General features: G+C 40.1%; 2 protein-coding genes across 4 annotated transcripts; both read right to left on the bottom strand.

Moving 5' to 3' along the window:
- Nucleotides 1-579: 579 nt before the first annotated feature.
- LOC307024396 (uncharacterized protein) lies at nt 580-7,167 on the bottom strand. Its single transcript, XM_079658464.1, has 6 exons — nt 6,745-7,167; nt 1,626-5,252; nt 1,315-1,510; nt 1,127-1,206; nt 908-987; nt 580-803 (listed from the first exon to the last, which is right to left on the bottom strand). The coding sequence occupies exons 1-6, from the start codon at nt 6,799-6,801 to the stop codon at nt 743-745; spliced, it is 4,101 nt and encodes a 1,366-aa protein (XP_079514590.1). The 5' UTR covers nt 6,802-7,167; the 3' UTR covers nt 580-742.
- Nucleotides 7,168-8,231: 1,064 nt separating this feature from the next.
- Nucleotides 8,232-19,505, bottom strand: LOC307025579 (uncharacterized protein). Of its 3 annotated transcripts, XM_079660313.1 has the most exons (14): nt 19,370-19,505; nt 17,628-17,768; nt 14,678-15,004; nt 13,739-14,032; nt 13,278-13,583; nt 12,896-13,006; nt 12,370-12,531; nt 10,993-11,307; nt 10,852-10,902; nt 10,505-10,759; nt 10,090-10,431; nt 9,693-9,965; nt 8,727-9,002; nt 8,232-8,551 (listed from the first exon to the last, which is right to left on the bottom strand). In XM_079660313.1, the coding sequence occupies exons 2-14, from the start codon at nt 17,677-17,679 to the stop codon at nt 8,520-8,522; spliced, it is 2,796 nt and encodes a 931-aa protein (XP_079516439.1). In that variant the 5' UTR covers nt 17,680-17,768; nt 19,370-19,505; the 3' UTR covers nt 8,232-8,519. The 3 variants fall into 3 exon arrangements, with proteins under 3 accessions (XP_079516439.1, XP_079516438.1, XP_079516440.1); XM_079660312.1 differs by lacking the exon at nt 19,370-19,505 and having other exon boundaries at nt 17,628-18,512; XM_079660314.1 differs by lacking the exon at nt 19,370-19,505 and having other exon boundaries at nt 8,233-8,551; nt 10,993-11,223; nt 17,628-18,508.
- Between the last annotated feature and the right edge of the window lie 466 nt (nt 19,506-19,971).

The raw sequence follows: 19,971 nt of genomic DNA, 5'->3' as shown, positions 1-19,971 counted from the left end.
ATTGGATGATTCTAACCAATCACAGCTGAAGGATTCTTCTTCGTGCGTTTAATGATATCCATGTGATGCAGCAATACTGACATCTACTGTCTCAACAAAACTCGACTAAAAAACAAAGTGAGTATGTGCCCAAATCAATGTATACAAATATCAGCCACACTTTAAGTTATTTAGCGTATCTTAGTCTATTTTACATGTATATTGTCTATTCTCCTGTAATACTTGCATATTGGTCACCTCACTTGCAACATTCTTTTGTCTCTTTTTGCACAATTGTTATTGTTTTGTTGTATTAGGTCATACATATATTTATGTTGCATGGTTTAAGGAGACTGGGAATTGAGCTATTCATTGCCATAACTACACTGTAGCTACTGCATATGAAAATAAAACCTTTACATCATTGAATTGAACCAACTCTGATGTAATGCACATATATAATATGACTTGAGGTTCTGAGCTAATTCAAAACTGTGTTTGGTTTCATGTTTTCCACCATCCACCCCCAGTGTTATAACCATGGACGTCAGAAGTTTGTTATTTTTCTTTGCACCCCAGAGCTGTAGAAAAAAAATACTGTTTTTTCAGATAAGCTTTATTACAAAACATACAAAAAATAAGGCACATAATGAATGTGATGAACATTTCATCACTGTATTGAGTTTCATAAATACATACAAAATAAAGCTATTTGTATATTATATCCAAACATTCATATAAAGCATTACAATTCATCCACATGTCATTCTTTCGTGTTTTTTTTCAGTTTGGTCTTCAGCTCGGACATCAGTGGGTTTCCGAATCTGGGAACACACAAAATAAAGAAATCAGAAAATGTCTAACCACAGTGAGCCTCTTTTGTGAATATCATAACGTTAATAATCTGAGATTTATCTTGAGTTTTTACCCCGGATGTCTTGGTGGCATCCATTTAGGTTTCTGTTGTGCCTCATCTTGTTTGGGAGTGTCACTCTTCTCCTCCGGCTCCTGTTGATATTGTGACATTTAAATACAGTAAATAACAATAATAATAATAATAATAATAATAATAAACACACACACACATTCCATATGGTCGTTTTCAAATAAACCTCAACATAAAAGAAAAGTGATATTGAAAGTTTACCTGAGAGACGGTGTCTGGGCTATTTTCATCCCTCTCCACCCGTTGTGTCTTTTTCAAAACAGGAAACCCTGCCCCAAACCCTAAAAAAACAAAAAGATTGTGAAATTATTGACAGATTATACAAACAAAAATAACCACACATCAAAGACTCAAGGTAGTGGCTTTTCCATGCGTCACTAGTGACCTACCAGGCAGTTTTATTCCCATGCCCATGCCCCCTAAAGGCACACCTGCAGGGACTTTGGCTGGCAGACGTGGAGACGGTGTGGGATCCACTGAGGGCATCTGCAGGAGGGAGCGGGGGTCTTTGGGCGGCCTTACGCGAGGGTCTTTAACAGAAATTCTTGCCCTTTGCACAGTAAAGTCAAGCGCAGCGGAGTCCACCTGCAATGACAAACAGCTCATTTAACAGATCTTCGTATTTTAGGAATACTGCCTGATTTTACTCATGACTTAATAAGACATTTGTCTGGTCATATATGTTATTTTCCAACAATACCTCCAACAGATCTTCATACTCTGCCATCAGCATTTTCCCCACCTCCACTTCATTTGGCTCAGGTAACGATTCAGCTTCAACCTCTGACCATCGAAGTGGTGGTTCAGTGTCGCCTTGTGAGCCAGATTCTGTCATCACTATGTCCTCCCCTGAAGAAGAAGCCTCTGAGCCACTTCGGGATCGTCCGGGTTCGATATGTTTAATTTCATCTGGAGAGACAGATCTCTGAAGAGGCCCATCTTCACTTTCTGGTTTCTCCTCTTTGAATAGAGGGTCTGCCTCTTTTGTGTCTTTCCAGTCAGTAACCTCAGCCTCAATGTCTGTCTGTGATACCGTGTCAGCCTCCCCTGATATAGCTCTATCATCATCTGATTTTTCTCTTGCTTTATCGGACTCCTGATATGGATGTCCAGCGTCTGGTGACGGGACTCCTGCATCCGGCTGAAATCCTGTCTCTGTGATTGATTTCTCTTCTTTCAGATACGATCGCCCTGTCTCAGCTGTTTCCTCCATCAATATATCCTGGGAGTAAAGTTGTTGTGTTGACAATTCAGTTAAGTCTGCTGATTCTGACAGATTAACCAACATGTCGTATATGCCCTGAAATGACCCAGCACTAGTTGATTTCAGCAGCTGAGTTTCCCCCCCTTCACTGAGAGACTGGTCTGAAAATCCAGACTCTACTGTTGATGAAGACGTTTCTGTGTCACTCACTAATTCAGATTCCTTTAAATTTGATGCCACAAGCTGCCCTTTATCATTCTCTGTCTGAACTGATGATATTTCATCTTGTTCCTCATTGGAAAGCTCAATTTGACGTCTGGGCTCTGGTTCGTCTTGTTGTTGTATGCCTTCCGTGTCCTTTGACAAAGCCGTTTGTATCCACAAATCAAGGATTTCTTCATCGATCACATCCTGACGTCCACTCGTTGAGCAGACTGTTTCTTCATCATAACTCCCTTTTGATTCTGTCACATACTCAGCCATGTCTTCTGTTGACAACACACTCATATCTTTTGGTTTAGACTCAGCTGTCTTTGAGTCCCCGGCGTCTTGAGTCAACATCTCCTCCTTTGTTATCTGAAGTGCTTCATCTGATAGCTGATTTCTCACCTCCACTTCAGATTCTGCAATCCCCTCTACCTTCTGATGTAAAATCTCCAACTTACTATTGTTCTGCATTACATCTTCTTCGGCCTCTTGTTCGATTCCATAACCCATTTCTTCCACATCTATCCCTGCATCGTGCATTTCTAAAAGTATTTTATGCCCAATATCTTCTGGCTGTTTTAAGAATTCAAAGTCAGTCACGTTATCTAAAACACTAGGAGTCATGTTTTTGTTTTGCTTCGAGTTTCGGGCATCTACAGATTCCTGGAAGAAGCTTGTCTCTATTTCAGACTCGAGGACAGTTTCATCAGTGGACCAGACCACTTCCTCTGCTGGGACAGCTTCTCTCGCCTCACTGCCTACTTGATCAGATAATTTGTAATCAAATGACCCTTTTTCTAAGTCAAATTCAACCAAAAGATCTTCAGTCCCATCTTGTGTCTCTTCTGTCTTCTCGTCTGTTAGGCTGATGTGGGACTCAAGCTCCTTTTCTGAGTGTAAGATCCTCGACTTCATTGAGACCAACAGTAATTCCTTTTCCTCTTCTTCAAAGAAATGTCCTGACTCTTGAATCGCTGCTTCGAGAAGTTGTTTCTCCGTGTCTTCTGTTGGCCTGTCGTCAAAGCTGTTCTCAATGTCTCTCGTGCTTTCTTCTCCTTCTTCCCTTCGCTCCCTCTCCAGTAAATAGTCAGCTACGGTGCTGGAGCCACTGTTTTGAAGGCTCTCCGACTTTTTGCCCTCCACCTCTTCTGGTAATTGGCTGCCCAGGATTTCCTCGCAATCCCCTTCTTCCAGGAACCTTTGTGTTGTGTCTTCATCTGGCTTATTGTTGAAGTCAGGAACTCCCACTTGTGTTTCCTCACGTGTTGGAGAGCTTAGCTCCTGCGACACAACAAGCTGGCCTTCACATATCCCCAGAGGAATATCCTTACACTCTCCGCTCATTTCCTCTCCAGTCTCGCCTTCAGTTCTTACCGTAACTGAGGTGGTTGTACATGCTATTTCCATGTAACTTTCCTCGTGGACTACTTCACTGGAGAGCCTCTCCTCCTCTTCTTGACCTTTATCAAACTCTACTGAAAAGTGTGTTGTTGTGACATCAGAGTTTTCATCGACCACATGGCTTTCTGTCTCTTTTGTTTTGGTTTCAGTATCCTTCGCCTCATCCTCCTGTTCTCCATATGTGAATTCAGCTGCTTGTGGCTCTTTTTTATCATTCTGCTCATCTTCTTCGCTGCATGTAACACATTCAGCTAATATATCTGCTTCTTGACGGTCTTCCGTATCTGTTTTGATGTTGTCTTCCTCCTCCGATGCTTCATCTATTGTCTGGTTGTTTGTAGCCTCACTCACACTTTCTTCCTTGACATCCCCCTCATCCAATGTGCTCTTCTGCTCCTCCAACACCTCCAACACCTCCTCCTCCAACACCTCCTCCTCCACCTCCAACACCTCCTCCTCCTCCTCCACCTCCAACACCTCCTCCCCCTCCTCCTCCTCCTCTTCCTCCTCCTCCTCCTCCTCAGCTTTATCACTTTCCCTTCTATCAGCCATAGCATGCTCTTGCTCCACGACATTAAGCTCTTCCTCAGACAGGATGCCATCTTTATTTTGGTTTCTTTGGGGTTCAACATGAAGTGAAAAGAAGCCTGGGTCTTCCTTGAAATCTTTGTCATCGTCTGAGAACTCTTCACAGACTTGTTTTGCTCTCTCATTAAACTTGTTCTCATTTTCAGAGGCCAGCTGTGACGCACCATTTTTGTTTTCTACTTCCTCAGGCGTCGCCTCTCTATCTGCCTCATTCCTCTGTAGCTTAGCCTCCTCTACGTCCATTTTATCTAGACTGCAATCTGTGATCAAGTTTACCTCACCGTCTTCCACCTGCACATCTTCATCTCCATGCTCCTCTTCTTCCTGTTCTTGAATGGTCTCATCCATTTTTCGTCGATCCTCTGGTGTCATAGCCTTCTTATTTTGGTCATCACCAGTTTTTATTTCATTGTGCGCCATGTCTTCACTCATTGCATCACCTGTATGTCTTAATGACCGGGTGATTGCATCATCTTCATCCTCTCTATTCTCCGGCGTCTCATCTTGTCCATGAGTGTGCAATTTCTGATCTTCGTCTTTTTCTTGTCCATCTTCTTTTGTGCCCTGCAGCCTTGCATTGTCATTTCCTTTTTGTTCTAATGGTTCCTCTCTCGTGCCCTGACCTTCTTCAGAGTCATTACTCTCGCTGCCTCTGCTGGACTGGGTTTTGTACCGCACGCTTTCTTTATCAGGCCTAAGGTCGATGTTTGTGGTGCAATGATCCCAGGCAACAAGTGGTCGGGATGAGCTTAGCAGAGAGGCTGAGGGAAGAGACTGTTCCTCATCAACCCCGCTTTCAATATCTGTGTGATCAATGTGAGCGGACCCCCCGTCAACCTCAGGTTCATTAATGGAATTTGGGTCGTTGTTGGAGATGTCAGCAGGGTCTGGCCTGAGGAATCTGTTCACAGCCCCAGTTATATAGTTCTGAGAACAACAAGGAGACAAAATAAGACACATTTGATGGATTATTTATGTTTTTGATGAATCCACACATATTGTCCCCATTATGCATATCATGAACATTTGTTATTTGTAATCAAAATATGACCCCCCCTGTTTGAATACCTTCCTATGCATTTGGCCTAAGGCTGTGTTTCATGGTATGGGGTAACCCCTTTAGTTCTAGCTAAGGGACATCTTAATGTTACACTATACAAGGCTATTTAGTTTCCTTCCAGCTTTGCAGCTACGATTAGGGACGGCCCTTTCCTGTTTCAACATAACAATGCCTCCATACACAAAGCAATGTCTATAAATGGTTATCTGAGTTTGGTGTTAAGATCTCCCCCGGCCTGCAAAAACCTCAACCTCACATTGCACCTCGGAAACATTAGCACTTATGTGGTGTAATCTCTCAAGAGAACTGATGAATGTGAGTTTCCCTTTAGCTCTCATTTGCTTTTCTCACTAAACTGAACTCCTCTTTAACCGTCTCTATGTTAACTAAATGCTGCTGTAGTTCAGCTGCTCTTTGCTAATGTTGTCTGCGGTTTAGTGCAGGCCTTATCAACCAAAACAACAGGTCACTAATCCTCTAGTGGCTGAATGAGGGAAGTAAAGTAATGTTTTATTTTACAGGTCCATTCATTCCTAATTATTTCCCTGGAAAAAAACTCTTTTTAAATCAGTGTACAGCAGATCAGCTGATGACGCAAAATATGAGTGACAAGCAACTATTCAAATCAATATATATACAAAATTCAGTTTGCAATCATTCGGGATTGCAGCTGCTTATATGCCCTGAAATTGGTAGCGAACTCTTCTCTCCATTCACGTTTTGTGAAAGTGTCAGAAAAATTATAAAAAGAATTAACAGACCTGTAAATAAATAAATAAAGCTTGTGGAGAGCACATTAGGGTTATAATGTTTGGGTGTCCAAATTTGGATCTGTTGTGTACATCATACTCGGGTTTACATTTAACGCCTCGTATGACCCACACAGGAGAGAGAGAGAGAGAGAGAGAGATTTTTAATTATGCTTTCATACTTGTTCTTCACTATTTATATTACATTAGTTTGATGTGTTTTTCATCCATAATGTGAAGGATGGAATTTCATTTTATTTTTTCATTGTGTAAGTGAATAAGTGTGAGTGAACTTTTATTTATACAACATATTATTTTCACTATCATCATTTTGATTTGGTTGATAATGCCCATACAGCTTCTTTCCTTGACTTTTCATTGTACAATATTGTTTAATATTTTACTGTTGTATCATGTTTCTGATACATGTTCATGCCAATAAAGTTTGAATTTTAGTAAGAGGGAGAGAGAGAGAGGGTGAGGGGTAGAGAGAGACGTTCACGGACACAGGAAGAGAGAGACTTTGCCGACACATTTCACTTCTCCTGACATTAAAATGTAAGCACTTCACAAATCCCACGTTTGAGATTTAGAAGATGCAGCAGCTCACCCAGACTGTCCAGAGAGTCCTTTCCACCCTGGCGATGGGACTGTCTTCGTTGTCCATCTTTCAAACTTCCTCCTCGTTTCAGTCTCTGAAGATCTGACTCAGTTTCCTCTGGATGTGACCGCTATGGAGGTTTAATTTACCTAAAACACGACAGCTGACTCCATCGAACTCCTCCGCTGATAGCTCAGTTCCGTTTACAGACATACGTCCGGGGTATCATTATTATGAGGAAGAGGAGATCAACACAGCTGAGAGTCGCCACTGCACTAAATGCTGCAGAGTTTACGGATGTGCAAAGAGACTCCAATAATGAGTCATGCAAGTGTGCACGTGAGACACGGAGGATTTCTTCAATATAGCTGTGCTCACCAACAGCAGGGGTGAATGTTGATCTCAGTTACAATCATGGTAGAAAAACACAGGAACTCATGAGAAGCTATGGCTGTAGCCTAGCCAATTAGGACCAATTTCCCTAAACAAACAAATCTTAATCTTTGCTAACATCCGTTGATATTACATTCCTTAGATGTAACAACTGTAGCCTTTAGATGTGCTCAAAGCAGTCTGACATATTTCAACATGAAATAATTTTCTTTAACAAAAACAAAGTTTAATGAATAAGTAGCTGCCAACTACTTACTTAGCAGCTCATGGTGGCTGAAGTTAACTTAATTTCGGTTTACGGATGTTGGGTAATATATGTGGGAATAGTTGAATCAGTCCTTTTATAGATCCAGATAGATCTGGTTGATGTTTGATATAAGAATGACCAGGTATATCTGTTGATCCATTTTTAAAACTTTCCATTGTGGGTCTATGATGTCACAGGGGTGCATTGCTCAACGGTTTTTCACAAGCTGCCCACCCTTCAAGCATTTATGATTATTGCCACGTGTTGCAACTCTTCTGCAAAAGGCTTACTCCTCTTAGTTACTTTACATTTCAATTTATTTAATAATCTCTCCCTGTGACATCAATAAATCATAATTGTTGAGTTTTATTTGGCCTTTATTTGTTTTAGAATGTCATGGATATCTTATTTTGTACTATAACTGTCTGTTCATGACAACAAGATGGCTTTTTATTGGTCATGTAGCATATGTATTTAGAAGAAAGAAAAACATGACACTTTACTATTTCTGGAAGTTGCTAGAATTTACAGGACACAAAATGCAAACACGTATTCAATATACCAAGAATAAAAACGTGTATTTTGTGAAATGTATGTTTCCACTTATCGACAACCGTAAACGTATTTGATATTCCGAGAAGAGGAAGTTCTAAACTAAACAATATCTAAATACTCGGGTCAACCACGCAGTACCTCCTCTGCTCGCAGTGAAGTGACAGCCTGTGGTCGGAGTGCAACAGAAAAAATACAGAAGTGTATTTTTAAAATGAGAAGTCATTTCATTGGTTGAACAACAACAGAGAGCACTATAGTATCTCTGCCTGTTGAATCTTTTCATACAAAAACAAAATCCAAGGAAACATTTCTTCTAGAAATTGTTTTATTTTTCTATGCAGATTTATAAACTAAATCCACAGAAATTGATTATTCTTGTAAAATACTTTGTACAAAAATTTGAACATTTTAAAAAATCATGAAGATGTAGAAAAAACAAGTAATGGATGACTGATTAAGACTATACAAACTAATAAATAAAAAACACCTCATCAGACAGTTGGATATCATAAAACTTGATTACTACCTTACTAAAGTTCTATATTATATATATTATGCATTATAAAATAGAGAGGCATTATAAGAGGTTTCATGCGGAAGATGACATTTCCTCATTGGGCTCTGAAAAGAGAGAAGACACAAGATTTAAAGTTTAAAAAAAGACCATGTACAAACTTCCTGTTACATTAAAATCACGTTTGGCTCATTTAGATTTCCTGCTTTGTGTTTTTGTTAAATGTTGAAGTCTCTATGATGTGTGCATGTACATTTAAATGTGTTTTTTGCAGTGTTTTACCTGTCCAGGTTCGATAAACAGGAAGCTTGAGTGCAGGGTGTGTGATCTCCAGGCTGACTCTCAAACGTGCCCTCTCATTTTCTCTGGGAGTCTTGCTCACGCTGACCCTGTTGATGTGCAGCGCTCCCGGGTCTTCCTCCATTTCTTTGTCACTGTCCTCGTCCACCTCTGACTGTGTGTCCTCGTCCCTGTCTATGTTGTTGTTCTCTACATCCACTTTTTCATCAATGTACTCTATTCCTTCAGCGTCAGGGTCTGTGACGGCAGCTTTAGTTTCTGTAAACGGTAAAACAAGATTATAGACGAAAATAGCCAGCATTCCGATGGAAATAGTACATTGCTATACATTTTGTATTACTGCTTAATCATGAAACTTTAATGAATTATGCAATCTTTGTTTTAACTATCAATTTTGTTTTTTAAGTATGACTTCTGATATCTCAAAAAGGAGATTTATAATCCATTCAGTCTACAAACCTCTCTTGCACAATGTTTTAAACTTTTCTGTTGAATTATTACTGCCTTTTTTTTGCAACTACTCAACGCTTTACCACCAGTAGACACTTAAATAGAAATTGTGACACTTGTACAGAAAGATCAATAAAAGTAAGGTAAAAAGTCAACAACAGTGGGTGGACTATGCATCGGGGACAGCTTTTTACATTAGATCTTCTCAAAAAATTATCTTTAAAGCCCAATCCACAACTTTGTAGAATAGCCCACTATTAAAACTTGCATACTTTCCCCAGGCTTCTCAATATTCTCAAAAGCCACAAAAGACAACTGTTTTGACAGAATTGATGGACCCCTTATGTAGAGTAAACTCATTTTGATTTATAAGATTGTTGTATAACACATTTTTGATGAACTGCATTGGCAAGTTTGGGCAAGTAGAGCAAATGGCACCAGAGAAAAGGAATTCTGAATAAATTCTTTATATATGTTAAAAAGAGTAATGACACGTACTTAGTGCATGTCCATTCCTCCTTCTCTCAGGCTGTTTGTTCATCTGAATGGCCAGGCTTGTGGACCTCTCCAGGGCACACACACTTTTCATCTCCCTCTGTCCGTCGTCTCCTATCTCCTCTGTCTCGTTGGAAACCAGCGGTGAAAGAGTGGATCCTCCCGCCGCCCAGAGTAACTTGACCTTAGGGTGACCTCCCTTCAACAGCAGAGAGAACACCCCGACCCCTTCACTGCTCCAACAGACCGAGATCGCTGGAGGAATGGCGGGAGCGACTGAGGGAATGCAAACATAGGTGGAAGTGAATGAGAGAGAATAAAAGCAGGTGTTATTCTTTTCTTCTTTCTCCATACAACATCAAAGGTTGTTGACATTACAAGTGCCTATAATGATCCATACCAATGTCAACATTGCTCCAGAGTTTCTCAATAGGCTCTTGTAGGGAACAGTGCTCCACTCTACAAATAATCCCTCCTTGTCTCTTCTTTTTGTCCTGATTTGTTGCCGTTCTCTTCAAAGTGGCTGTGGCCCTGTAGAGTCTCGGATGAGTCTGAACGGGGCCCCACATCTCTTCTCCCTCTATCACCTCCTCCTCTCTGTCATCCTGCTCTCCCTCCCTGAGCTTCAGCCAGGTGACTGATATGTTCGGGGGGTAGAAATCTGTGATCTCACATCCAAGGGTCGGCTCTGGGGAAGACGTGGAGCCGACGATTTCAGACACACACGGCCTTTTCATGAAGCCTGGAGATAAAGTGGAGATGTAAGATTTTTTTTTTTTTAATTGTTTAATTGTGTTACTTTTCCTGTTTCTTACCCCTGGTCTCACGGGTGACTGGTTGCTTCAGGGCGATGTGGTGGACACTGACCCACACTTTAGTGCCTCCTTTTTCCAGTTCACTCTGGGGCAGTTTACACTGGCTGGAGGCTGAGAAGAAGCCTTCTGAATTGGGTTGAGGGGAGGACGAAGCCTGGGATGCCACGGGTCTCAGCTCACTCCCCTGGCAGAACCAGCGGAAGGTGATGACGTCCGGATGGAAATGTGAAGCCCTTACCGTCATACTGATGACATCTGGAAGACAGAAGTTACAGGCATGTATCTTCTCACAACCAGGAATATTTTACACATAGCCTATTGAACAACAGCAGAAGGAAAAACTTTACCAGAGTCATTTGGTGTCTCTGCAAGCTGGATTTCTGAAACCTCTGGGGCGGCTAAAAGACAAAGTTTTCCAAAAACATCCATAAATGGTGGACATTATAGAAAATCAGAGATAAAATGAATAAAAGAAAGTGTTTTCTTACACAGGATTGTAAACTTCTCTGACACCCTTTCCACCACGATCTTGTCTTTGCCCATGTAGGACACCTGACACTTCAAAACGGCACCCTTGTGGATGGAAATTTGGGGGATGAAGGTGAGCGAGGAGATCAGCTGTTGAGTATCACTTCCAGATGAGTGCAGGGGTCCTTGAGTGTGCAGCTTGTAGTAGCCCATCTCTCCTCTGGGGGACAGCAGAGGGCCTTTCTCTGAGGCTGTGGACGTGAGAGTTAGACCGTAGGGCAGATGGATGGTGGTTAGCGGGTTATAGAGGCAGTTAAAGTTAGCTTTGGAGGTTCCTATGTGTGTAATATGGTCAATTGTTAGCAGAATTATGTGTAAAAGAGAAAACATAGCATGTTTTAAAAGAAGTTGCCACTCAAATAAAATATATTTTGTGTGGCATCATTCACTTTAATGTAATATTTTGACTTCAACACATTTACATTTTGCAAGAGGCTTGAGGTGCTCATAGCAGGAAACAATAGATTTGACAAACTCAACAGCAATATCTCTTTTCAGAAATCATGACCTTATACTCAAGATAATCAACAGTCTTTATTGAGAGTAGTTTCGTTTATGAAGTATTTTCTCTTATAGGCCTACTGTATCACAGCACAATAGAAAGTGTGCATCTCTTCATGGCAAATGGGCTTCCCTGAATTAGCAGGAAAACTAGAACTAACTTTACTGCTTAACGGAAGAGGATGCCACACCTTGTACAGTCAGGGCCTAACATCCATGAGTAGATGCATACTTCCTGCTATCTCCAGCACTCTATAACTCAAACCATAAGATTGATAAACAGCACTAGAGGTGAGATTTCGTTTTTTTATTCGATTTTTTTTATTTTGTGGTCACTTTAAAAGAGTTAGCTTAGCATAAAGACTGGGTACAGAGAGAACCAGCTGGCTACCTCCAAAGATTAAAAAGATAACCCCCTAGACAGGTTTTATCTGTTTGTTTAATCTGTACAAAACACATGTGAAGTATGTGTCTGCTGGATGACCTCATAGGAATTCCAATTCAAGATAGATTGGCACATACATAAAAACACAGTTTGTTGTCTTACTGTTTTCGGTTTGGTGCTAGATAAATAGATAAAGATACATATGCCAACCAGTGAGCGTTTGGTAAAAGCTGCTGCCGGTTGCATCATATTTTCCTCAAATTGAGACATTGGTGTGGTATTTTAGTTCTCAAAAAGACAGTAAAAAAGCACATATCCCAAAAGTGTTTCTTTAGAGTAAATCAATAATCAGAAACTTCTGCTGTGCTGGCAAACTTTGTCAGACAGGGTCAAAGTAGGATTTCCAAGTAACCGCTCTTTATCTGGACGTGTGTAATCTCTCATACTGTACCTGTTATTGACGTGTCAGAAATCGGGGTGTCATTGAGGAACCAAACTGTCTCGACTCGGTCCACCCGCCTACCCTGAATGCTCACTGTCACCCTGCCCTTGTGACCCACTATCACACGTGGAGGGAGGATGATGCCTGACACACTCAGAGACTTCTGTTTCTCTGAAGGGGAAGAAATATACAGAAGTCAGTGGGAGGAAAGGGGGGCTGAGGTAGCAGCAATCATGCAATAATTTGCAGGGTTTGCTTTCAACACTGTGCAATATCATTTCAAGGCATTCATTACTCACTACCTGCTGGGCAAGGGCTCCTTTTTTAAGAACAAAGTACCTGTGTTTTTGGAATAACCTTACTTACTAAATATGTGTTTCTCCCCACATCGGGGTTTCAATATGGATCACAGTAAGTGGTAACAAGATGATTATGTTACCCAAAGTTTCTTGGCTCTCTAGCCTTCAAATAAATCAACAAAAAAACATGTTCATATCATAATGTTATAATTTAAAGGGTCACAGTGGGGTCTCACCATCCCTCCTCCTCCAAGAAAAGCCAAAGCAGAGCAGGAACACCAGCACGATGGAAATACTCATCATAGCCACAGATGCTTTGGCAGATTTATTTAAAACGGGATTATCATCTAAGAGAAATGAGAAGAAGAAAATTTGTATTTTAAATAAAACCAAGAAAAAGACAAAAAAGTTGCAAAATGTGCCTCAAAAACACAAAAGTGTAGTTACTGGGCAGCAAGACTTCCATGCTTTTTTTTTTAATTTTTTTTTTTACAGTTTCCGGCATCTGATTACAATCCATCTAACCATCCATATTCCAAAGAGAGAATGCTTGTCTCAAATGGGTGTGACCTGTTCCTTGAATCCACTCTACCTATACAAATGTAGAAAATCTTATACCTTTGGGGTCCAGTGTCTCCAGGTTTTCCGAGCCACTGATCGGTTGCATCACCCCAGGTTGGTTCACTGCACACTCCACCTTCCCCCCTTGCCCCCTCTGCTCGGGGCTCAAATTGTAGTAGTGTCTGGCTCTGTAGGTCCCATCGGGGTTCTGCTCAGTGTCGGGGGGCTGAGGGAGCACTGTGCCGTTCTGAAGCCAGGACACGGACACTTCCTCTGGGTAGAAACTCTCCAAGTCACAGTAAAGAGTGAGGGGAATGTTGCTGGAGTGTGAGGACACGGCAGAAAGTTTAACAGCTGGAAGATCTGAAGAGAAAGAAAACATTCCTCAAATATTTTGGCTTCATCGTAGGCTTAATTACATTTTAACTGTTCGCATAGTTTGAAGTGTATCAATTGACTGAAGTAGTTACTCTGGTTTTACATGAAATAAAAATGTGATGTGTCCTTGTGTCACCCACAAGTGATGTTGAGTTGGAAATCAAGCTCTTGAAAGCTGCTGTTATGTGACACTCTGCAGCCGAAGGTCACATTCTGGTCCTCGCGGGATGGGTAGAAGGTCATGTTGCCCACAGCCGTGTAAAACCCATTTGACGTCAGTTCACCTTCAACCTGGTGGGGAGGTTGAACCAATTGCCCATCTCTGGTCCAGGAGAAAGACACAGGAGGAGGATAGAAAGCATCTGCGTGGCATTTAAGCTGGCTTTCTGTTTCCAACACCACCCACTGCTGAGGGACTGACAGGGTCGGTGAAGCTAAAGGAGAAGATGTGAAAGAAATTGAGGTAAAAAGTGCTGATTTGTTCCGTTCAAAAAAGCACTGTAAGGGATAGTTTAGTGGGATTAAAGTGAGGTTGTATAAGGTGCAAACCTACAACCATTGGCAGGATGCATGCCACAGATTGGAGAAACAAACAAGAGTAAAAGCACAGAAGCAAAGCAATGCACAGCAATGCAAGAAAGGCCCATCTGAGATATCAATATCAGTTAAAGCAAATGTATGGAATATTTTCCCTGCTTTAAGTTGCTGTGAGAAAGCCATTTTTAAACTGAATATTATCTCATCAAAGCCAGACTCCATTGACAAAAACATAATTTCTGTCTCTAGTGTTCTGTGGCTTTGATTAGTCTGGATTCACCAATGTCAGCAAGGTAAAGCGATGAAAACATCCCAAATATAGCGTACTGATGTTGTTTTTTTTGTGTAGCCCTTTTTTCATGGCTAAAATATGTTTTACTGCTGTTCCTGTACACAGCCATACATCACTGCAAATAAGGGCCATGTTGACTTTCATCGACTGTAGGCAATGTGGATAAGTACCTCATAGGATCCCACTTGAACCAACCCAAACTTTGGCTTTAAATGAGCAAATACATCTAAAAAAGTGAACAATAACATACCAACAATACTTAATGTAACATTGCTGGAGTGCAGCATTGTGGAGTTGTAGCTGACGGTGCATTCATACACCCCCTGCAGGCTGAGTCCAGCTCTGAGGACGGTCAGTGAAAAGTCTCCATTGACGAAATTATTGATGTCCCAACTGAAGCCTTCCTTTATCTTCGTCACTTTTTCTCTAGAAGAGGCGATGTCCGAGCCGTTACTCATCCAGCTGACATTGATGAGAGATTTCTCAATTTTGTCCACCGTTGCAGACTGAGGGAACGTCACATTGCAGGGGAGGACTGCATTTGTATTTGGGCTGACCTGTATTTCAGTTGACGACACTGTAAACAGATAAATAAAGTTTAGATGCAGAGAAAATACAGAGCCTTTGCTAAACATCGCTTATTGATTGTCTTTTCTGCAAAACCACATTTACTTTTTGTTAGATAAAGCTTTTTTAAACTCTTTTTTTCATTAACAAATACACAACATACACAAATACATAGAAAAAAGAGGACAAAACGGGACAACACTACGCCACATTTACAGGTTTTCTTTTTCCTTGTATACAGTCTATTTTTCAGAGAGTTTTTCATACATGTTTGCTTAAAGTCAGTCTTTCCATAGTATATTTATTCTACAATGTCCGGCCACTGAATCAGTGCAGGAGGGCCACTACAATGAAGCTTTTAATATTTGGTTAATGTTCGAGCATAATCCTAAATAACGCGGCTTTGTTTTTTTAACAGTTTTTTAAGACGCTTCTGCGTCAGCTGTCAGGTAATAATTACTAGCCTAATCTGTACGTTATATTGTGTAACTCTTGCAAAGCAATTGTGTCCTTTGAAAGAAGGAATTACACAATAATCTCTTACAAAGGATAATTTCAATCCATAAGCAATAAAACCTACCTTTGTTCAGTTAATAATGCAAGAGTTTGGCTTTCACAGTCTTACTTGCTGTTCTGTGACCAGAAATGTAAGCTAACTAAGCTAACTTAGCTAATTTAGCTAACTTAAAAAACTGAGATAGATATTGGCGACATTACTGAGTTAGATACCTCCTGAATGACACTTTTTCTAGCTAAATTATAAACAGATAACAGACAAGCAATTGAGTGGTTTTATCAGAAAATCTACAAGATCTAAACACATGATGTAATGTTGCAACAGTCTCAGGGCATTTCGTGATATAGTCACGAAATGAATCTATTGATTCGTGTTCACCAACACGATTTTCGCATTTTTTTCATGTCACACAGAACTATTTTAAAAGCAATGTAAATAATAACAAATTTGAAGGGAAAAGAGATACAAAAAAATACAGATTTCAGTATTCTGACACAGAACGATTTTAGAAGCAATATATTTATATTGGTAGTATGTTTCGTGCCTGCACCAAATAATAACAAATTATCCTCGCGGACGGCAAAAAAACTCCGACATTATACAATTTAAAATAAAAGGGTTAGGCTTAGGGTAAGATATTGAGTAAGATTTTTTTTTTATGAACCACACAGCTTCTGGTATTCCAAGACCCGACCGGACAAAAAGACGTGGTGCAGGCACAAAATATACTACCAGTAGAAATACATTGCTTTTAATTGTTCTGTGTGACACGAAAAATCATGTTGGTGAACACGAATCAATAGATTAAATTAATTTTGTGACTATAACATGAAATGACGTGAGACTGGGTTGAAAGTTGTTGTCATTAGAGCAACAAGACTATAGGCCTGTCATTAGAACAACACAGGATCCACAACAGCAACAACAAACACTCATGTCCAGTTTGCTTTTTAACATCTCACTGATGTGAGGGGTTTGAGTTTTATTAAATGTTCCACTCTTTCCACATTCTTTCTTTTCAGCGCAAACCGTAAACACACTAGGCTCTACCTCCTTGAATCTGGTAAATATAAAGCCTTTCAGTATTGTCTAGCCACCCAATCAGCTTAATAAGTAACAAGTACTCTAAATACTTGTCGGCTGGTATCGTGTCAAACGTGTGTGTGGGGTGAAGTGTGTATGTTGCACCTCTTGTGAAGTGTGATAAATGGGCCGATCATAGCAGTGTGAAAGTAAAGAAAAGAATAAGTGTTAAAAACAGACATGACTCATGCTACACTTAGGTGTTTGTTTTTGGCAATAAAAGAACTCAGGCCCAACTATTTGGCAACAAACATCATGCATCATATACTTTCCACTATTTACCATCCCTGAATCCTCTAGCTGAAATAACATTACAGAGTGTGCCATTTTGGATGTAAACAGTGACTTTTAATTTTGCATAATAATTTAGCTTTTAATCAGACCGTGGGGCTGTGCAACAGGGATACAATTGTCTTTTAAAGCATTTTAAACTGCAATAATACATTTCATGTCACCACATGTCATGTCATATACATCCCAAAGATGTTTTAAAATAACCAGATTTGCATGAGCAGTTGTGGGTCATTCCTGACATATCACAGAAAGTTAATAACAAAAGTCTTATCAAACCAATTCAAAGCATGAAGCAATCCTGTAACAGCCTATAACACTGTATGCAAATAATAATTCAATTCAAACATTTCCCAAATTGGGATCAATAAAGTACTATCTTATCTTATCTCTTACACAATGCTCTGATTCTTGTAATGGTCCCAACAAATCAAGAAATTATAAAGGTCTAGTAAATGTTGACACTGACATGTCTGACCAACATTTGTACTTTTCCAAGTATTTCAACTCCGACCCAGTGAACCACTTTAGGATCTTCTCAGCCTAATGATTTACAAAGGGACTATAAAACTTTAAAGAACCTCTGTTACAAGCCTACACATTCAGAGTCCATCCGAGAGAGCACAGAATCAATATTTCCAATTTCCCTTGGTCAGCTCAAACCTGTGCAAACCCGGTCATTAGGGGAAGAAACAACAATATGGCCTTTGTAAACAGGTGAGTGTAAAGGCACAATACTCACCATGCTTTACGAGAGTCAAGAGGAAGACATGGACGAGGACTTTACACCGCATGGCCAGGCTTGTCTTGAGATCAGGTTCTTATCATCTGGTGCTTTAGCTGTCTTATATAGAGCAACAAGGTGACAGGGGGCGGGCTTGTCCTGCCAGATGGGAAATAAGAAATATTGTCCCAGGGCCTCAGTGAAAGGAGGCCCTTGATATGTGTATGTCCTCTTAAATAAGCAAGCCCCACAGGACTGAGGAGAAGGAGGGAGATGTGCAGGGACAAGTGGGCAAATAGGTCACTTAAAATTCACACGGGCCTCCGGCCAAGATGTTGGGGCTACTTTACATTGGTGCAGTGTTGCTAAGAACAAACGGAGAGGGTGATCCCACTGAGCTTATGTGGGCAAACACTTAGGCGAGACTAACACTCTTTTATATCGTGCAGAGAATTTAGTGTGGTGTTTAATCTGGAGAAAAAGAGGATATAAACAGGGAAAAGGCTTGTTTCTCGCTCTGTGTAGGCTGTCTATCTTTGTAGTCTTCCTCTGTTTAGATCCTCTGATTGAGGTTAATTTTTAGCCAGGACACGTTCTTGGCGTCTGAAAGAAAAGGTGTTTCATCCTGATCTGCATTGACTTGATTTGCTTTTTAGATTGCCTGACTTTGCACTTTTCAACACACATCAGTCAGAGAACACGTTAATTTCTTGTGTTGAGATCATATAAGCTAGCTACATTGTCCCTCTCTGCTTTCTTGCTTCAGGTGGAGAATAAAGAGAGACTTTAAAGTGTTTGAAAGAGTTGATTCATGTGTTCCCTTTGTTTGTGTTTGGTCTCTGTTGCTCTTTCTGTTTGTCATGTTTTCTCTTCTTTCTTTGCCTGACACTCTCATTCTTTTCATTAGGTTTGAAGATTGATTGCACTTCAGGTTGGTCGGAGGAGAGGAGGGACATGAGGGTTAGACGAAGAACACAAGCTAATGGAAAAGGAAATAACTCGACTATGTTTCTTTTTTTCTTTTGTCTACAAATAATTTGTACATTAAGCCATAGTAAAGGTGAATTAAAATGAAGTTTTACAAACAATTTCAAATAGGTGTTTCATCCTAAGTCCTTTTTTCTAAAGTATGGTATTTTTTCAGCCAAAATAAATATATACTGCTGAGCCAAAATGATGATGTGACACCATAAAACCTCACCAACCTAAGTGGTTTTTAATATAAAATGTGGCAAAAATCATCTGACTAATGAGACAGCTGTCATTTTCTTTTTTTACTTTTAAATATGTTAACCTCTAAATCAGGGGTCTGCAACCTTTTTGACCAAAAGAGCCATTTTGCCTCCTTTTCCAACTACTGTTTTGTCTGGAGCCGCAAAACATAATTTGATAGCTTATAAAGTTGTATTTATTGTTATATCATTCACAAAAACTACCGTTTTTTTGCATTTATTATTTATAAAACTGTTATAAAACCTATAATAAGAAACAAATAACTCTTATAAGGAGAATTTAAAATAAAATACAGGTTTAAAATAAATTAAAACACAGCACTTGGGGAGTCCTCTGCACATTTGAAGGAAAAAAAATACAATTAAAATTGACCCACTTTGAAATAAATAAAACATATAGCTGCACCCTAAAAAGAGTTAACTGATTGAATTATGACTGAAGATCGTCAGCTGTCTTTCTCTTCCGTTTTTTTCCTCGATACGTAAAGGCTGCAGCACCTTCAACTTCTCTCTACATATCAAACATACCGGTAGACCAGCATCGTTTGCTGTGAAAGCATATAACTCTGTCCACGCGGAATTAAATCCTGTGTTCCTCCGATACTTTTCTTTTCTTTGATTTATCCATAGTTCGCTCATGGAGCCGGGGGTCAGGTTATTCACCTGTAAGAAAAGGCGCTGGCGCGGGACCGTAGCAGGATGTGACGCATATTTTAGTTGACCTAATTAAAACCGTTTTGGTTTTTATTTATGTGTCACAGTATCACCTCAAAATACAAGATACGAAACATTTTCAACCATGCAACAACATTTAAATAGTCCTACAAATACTTTTCCTTCTTATTTATGTCTAATCTCAAGGGAGCCAGAGCAGAGGGCATGCGGCACGAGAGCCGCGGGTTGCCGGCCCCTGCTCTAAATGAAGGTTGTGGTGAAATGTTCAGAATCTTTCATTAAAGAACTTCCTTAAAAACATGTTTTATGTTATCACTATTATTGTCTTCTTTTATCCTACTTCAGTCACATTAATAGGGTGGGGCAGCAAACACAATGGGTTTGGTTTGAATGTAGCTAACAACTTATAGAACCAAAGATAAAGTTTTCCATCAGTGTGTTCTAAACTCAGTTAA

Source organism: Notothenia rossii (assembly GCF_949606895.1).
Source record: "Notothenia rossii genome assembly, chromosome: 11".
Taxonomy (NCBI): domain Eukaryota; kingdom Metazoa; phylum Chordata; class Actinopteri; order Perciformes; family Nototheniidae; genus Notothenia; species Notothenia rossii.
Note: the sequence above shows the minus strand (reverse complement) of the source record. Positions and strands in the feature narration are given on the sequence as shown.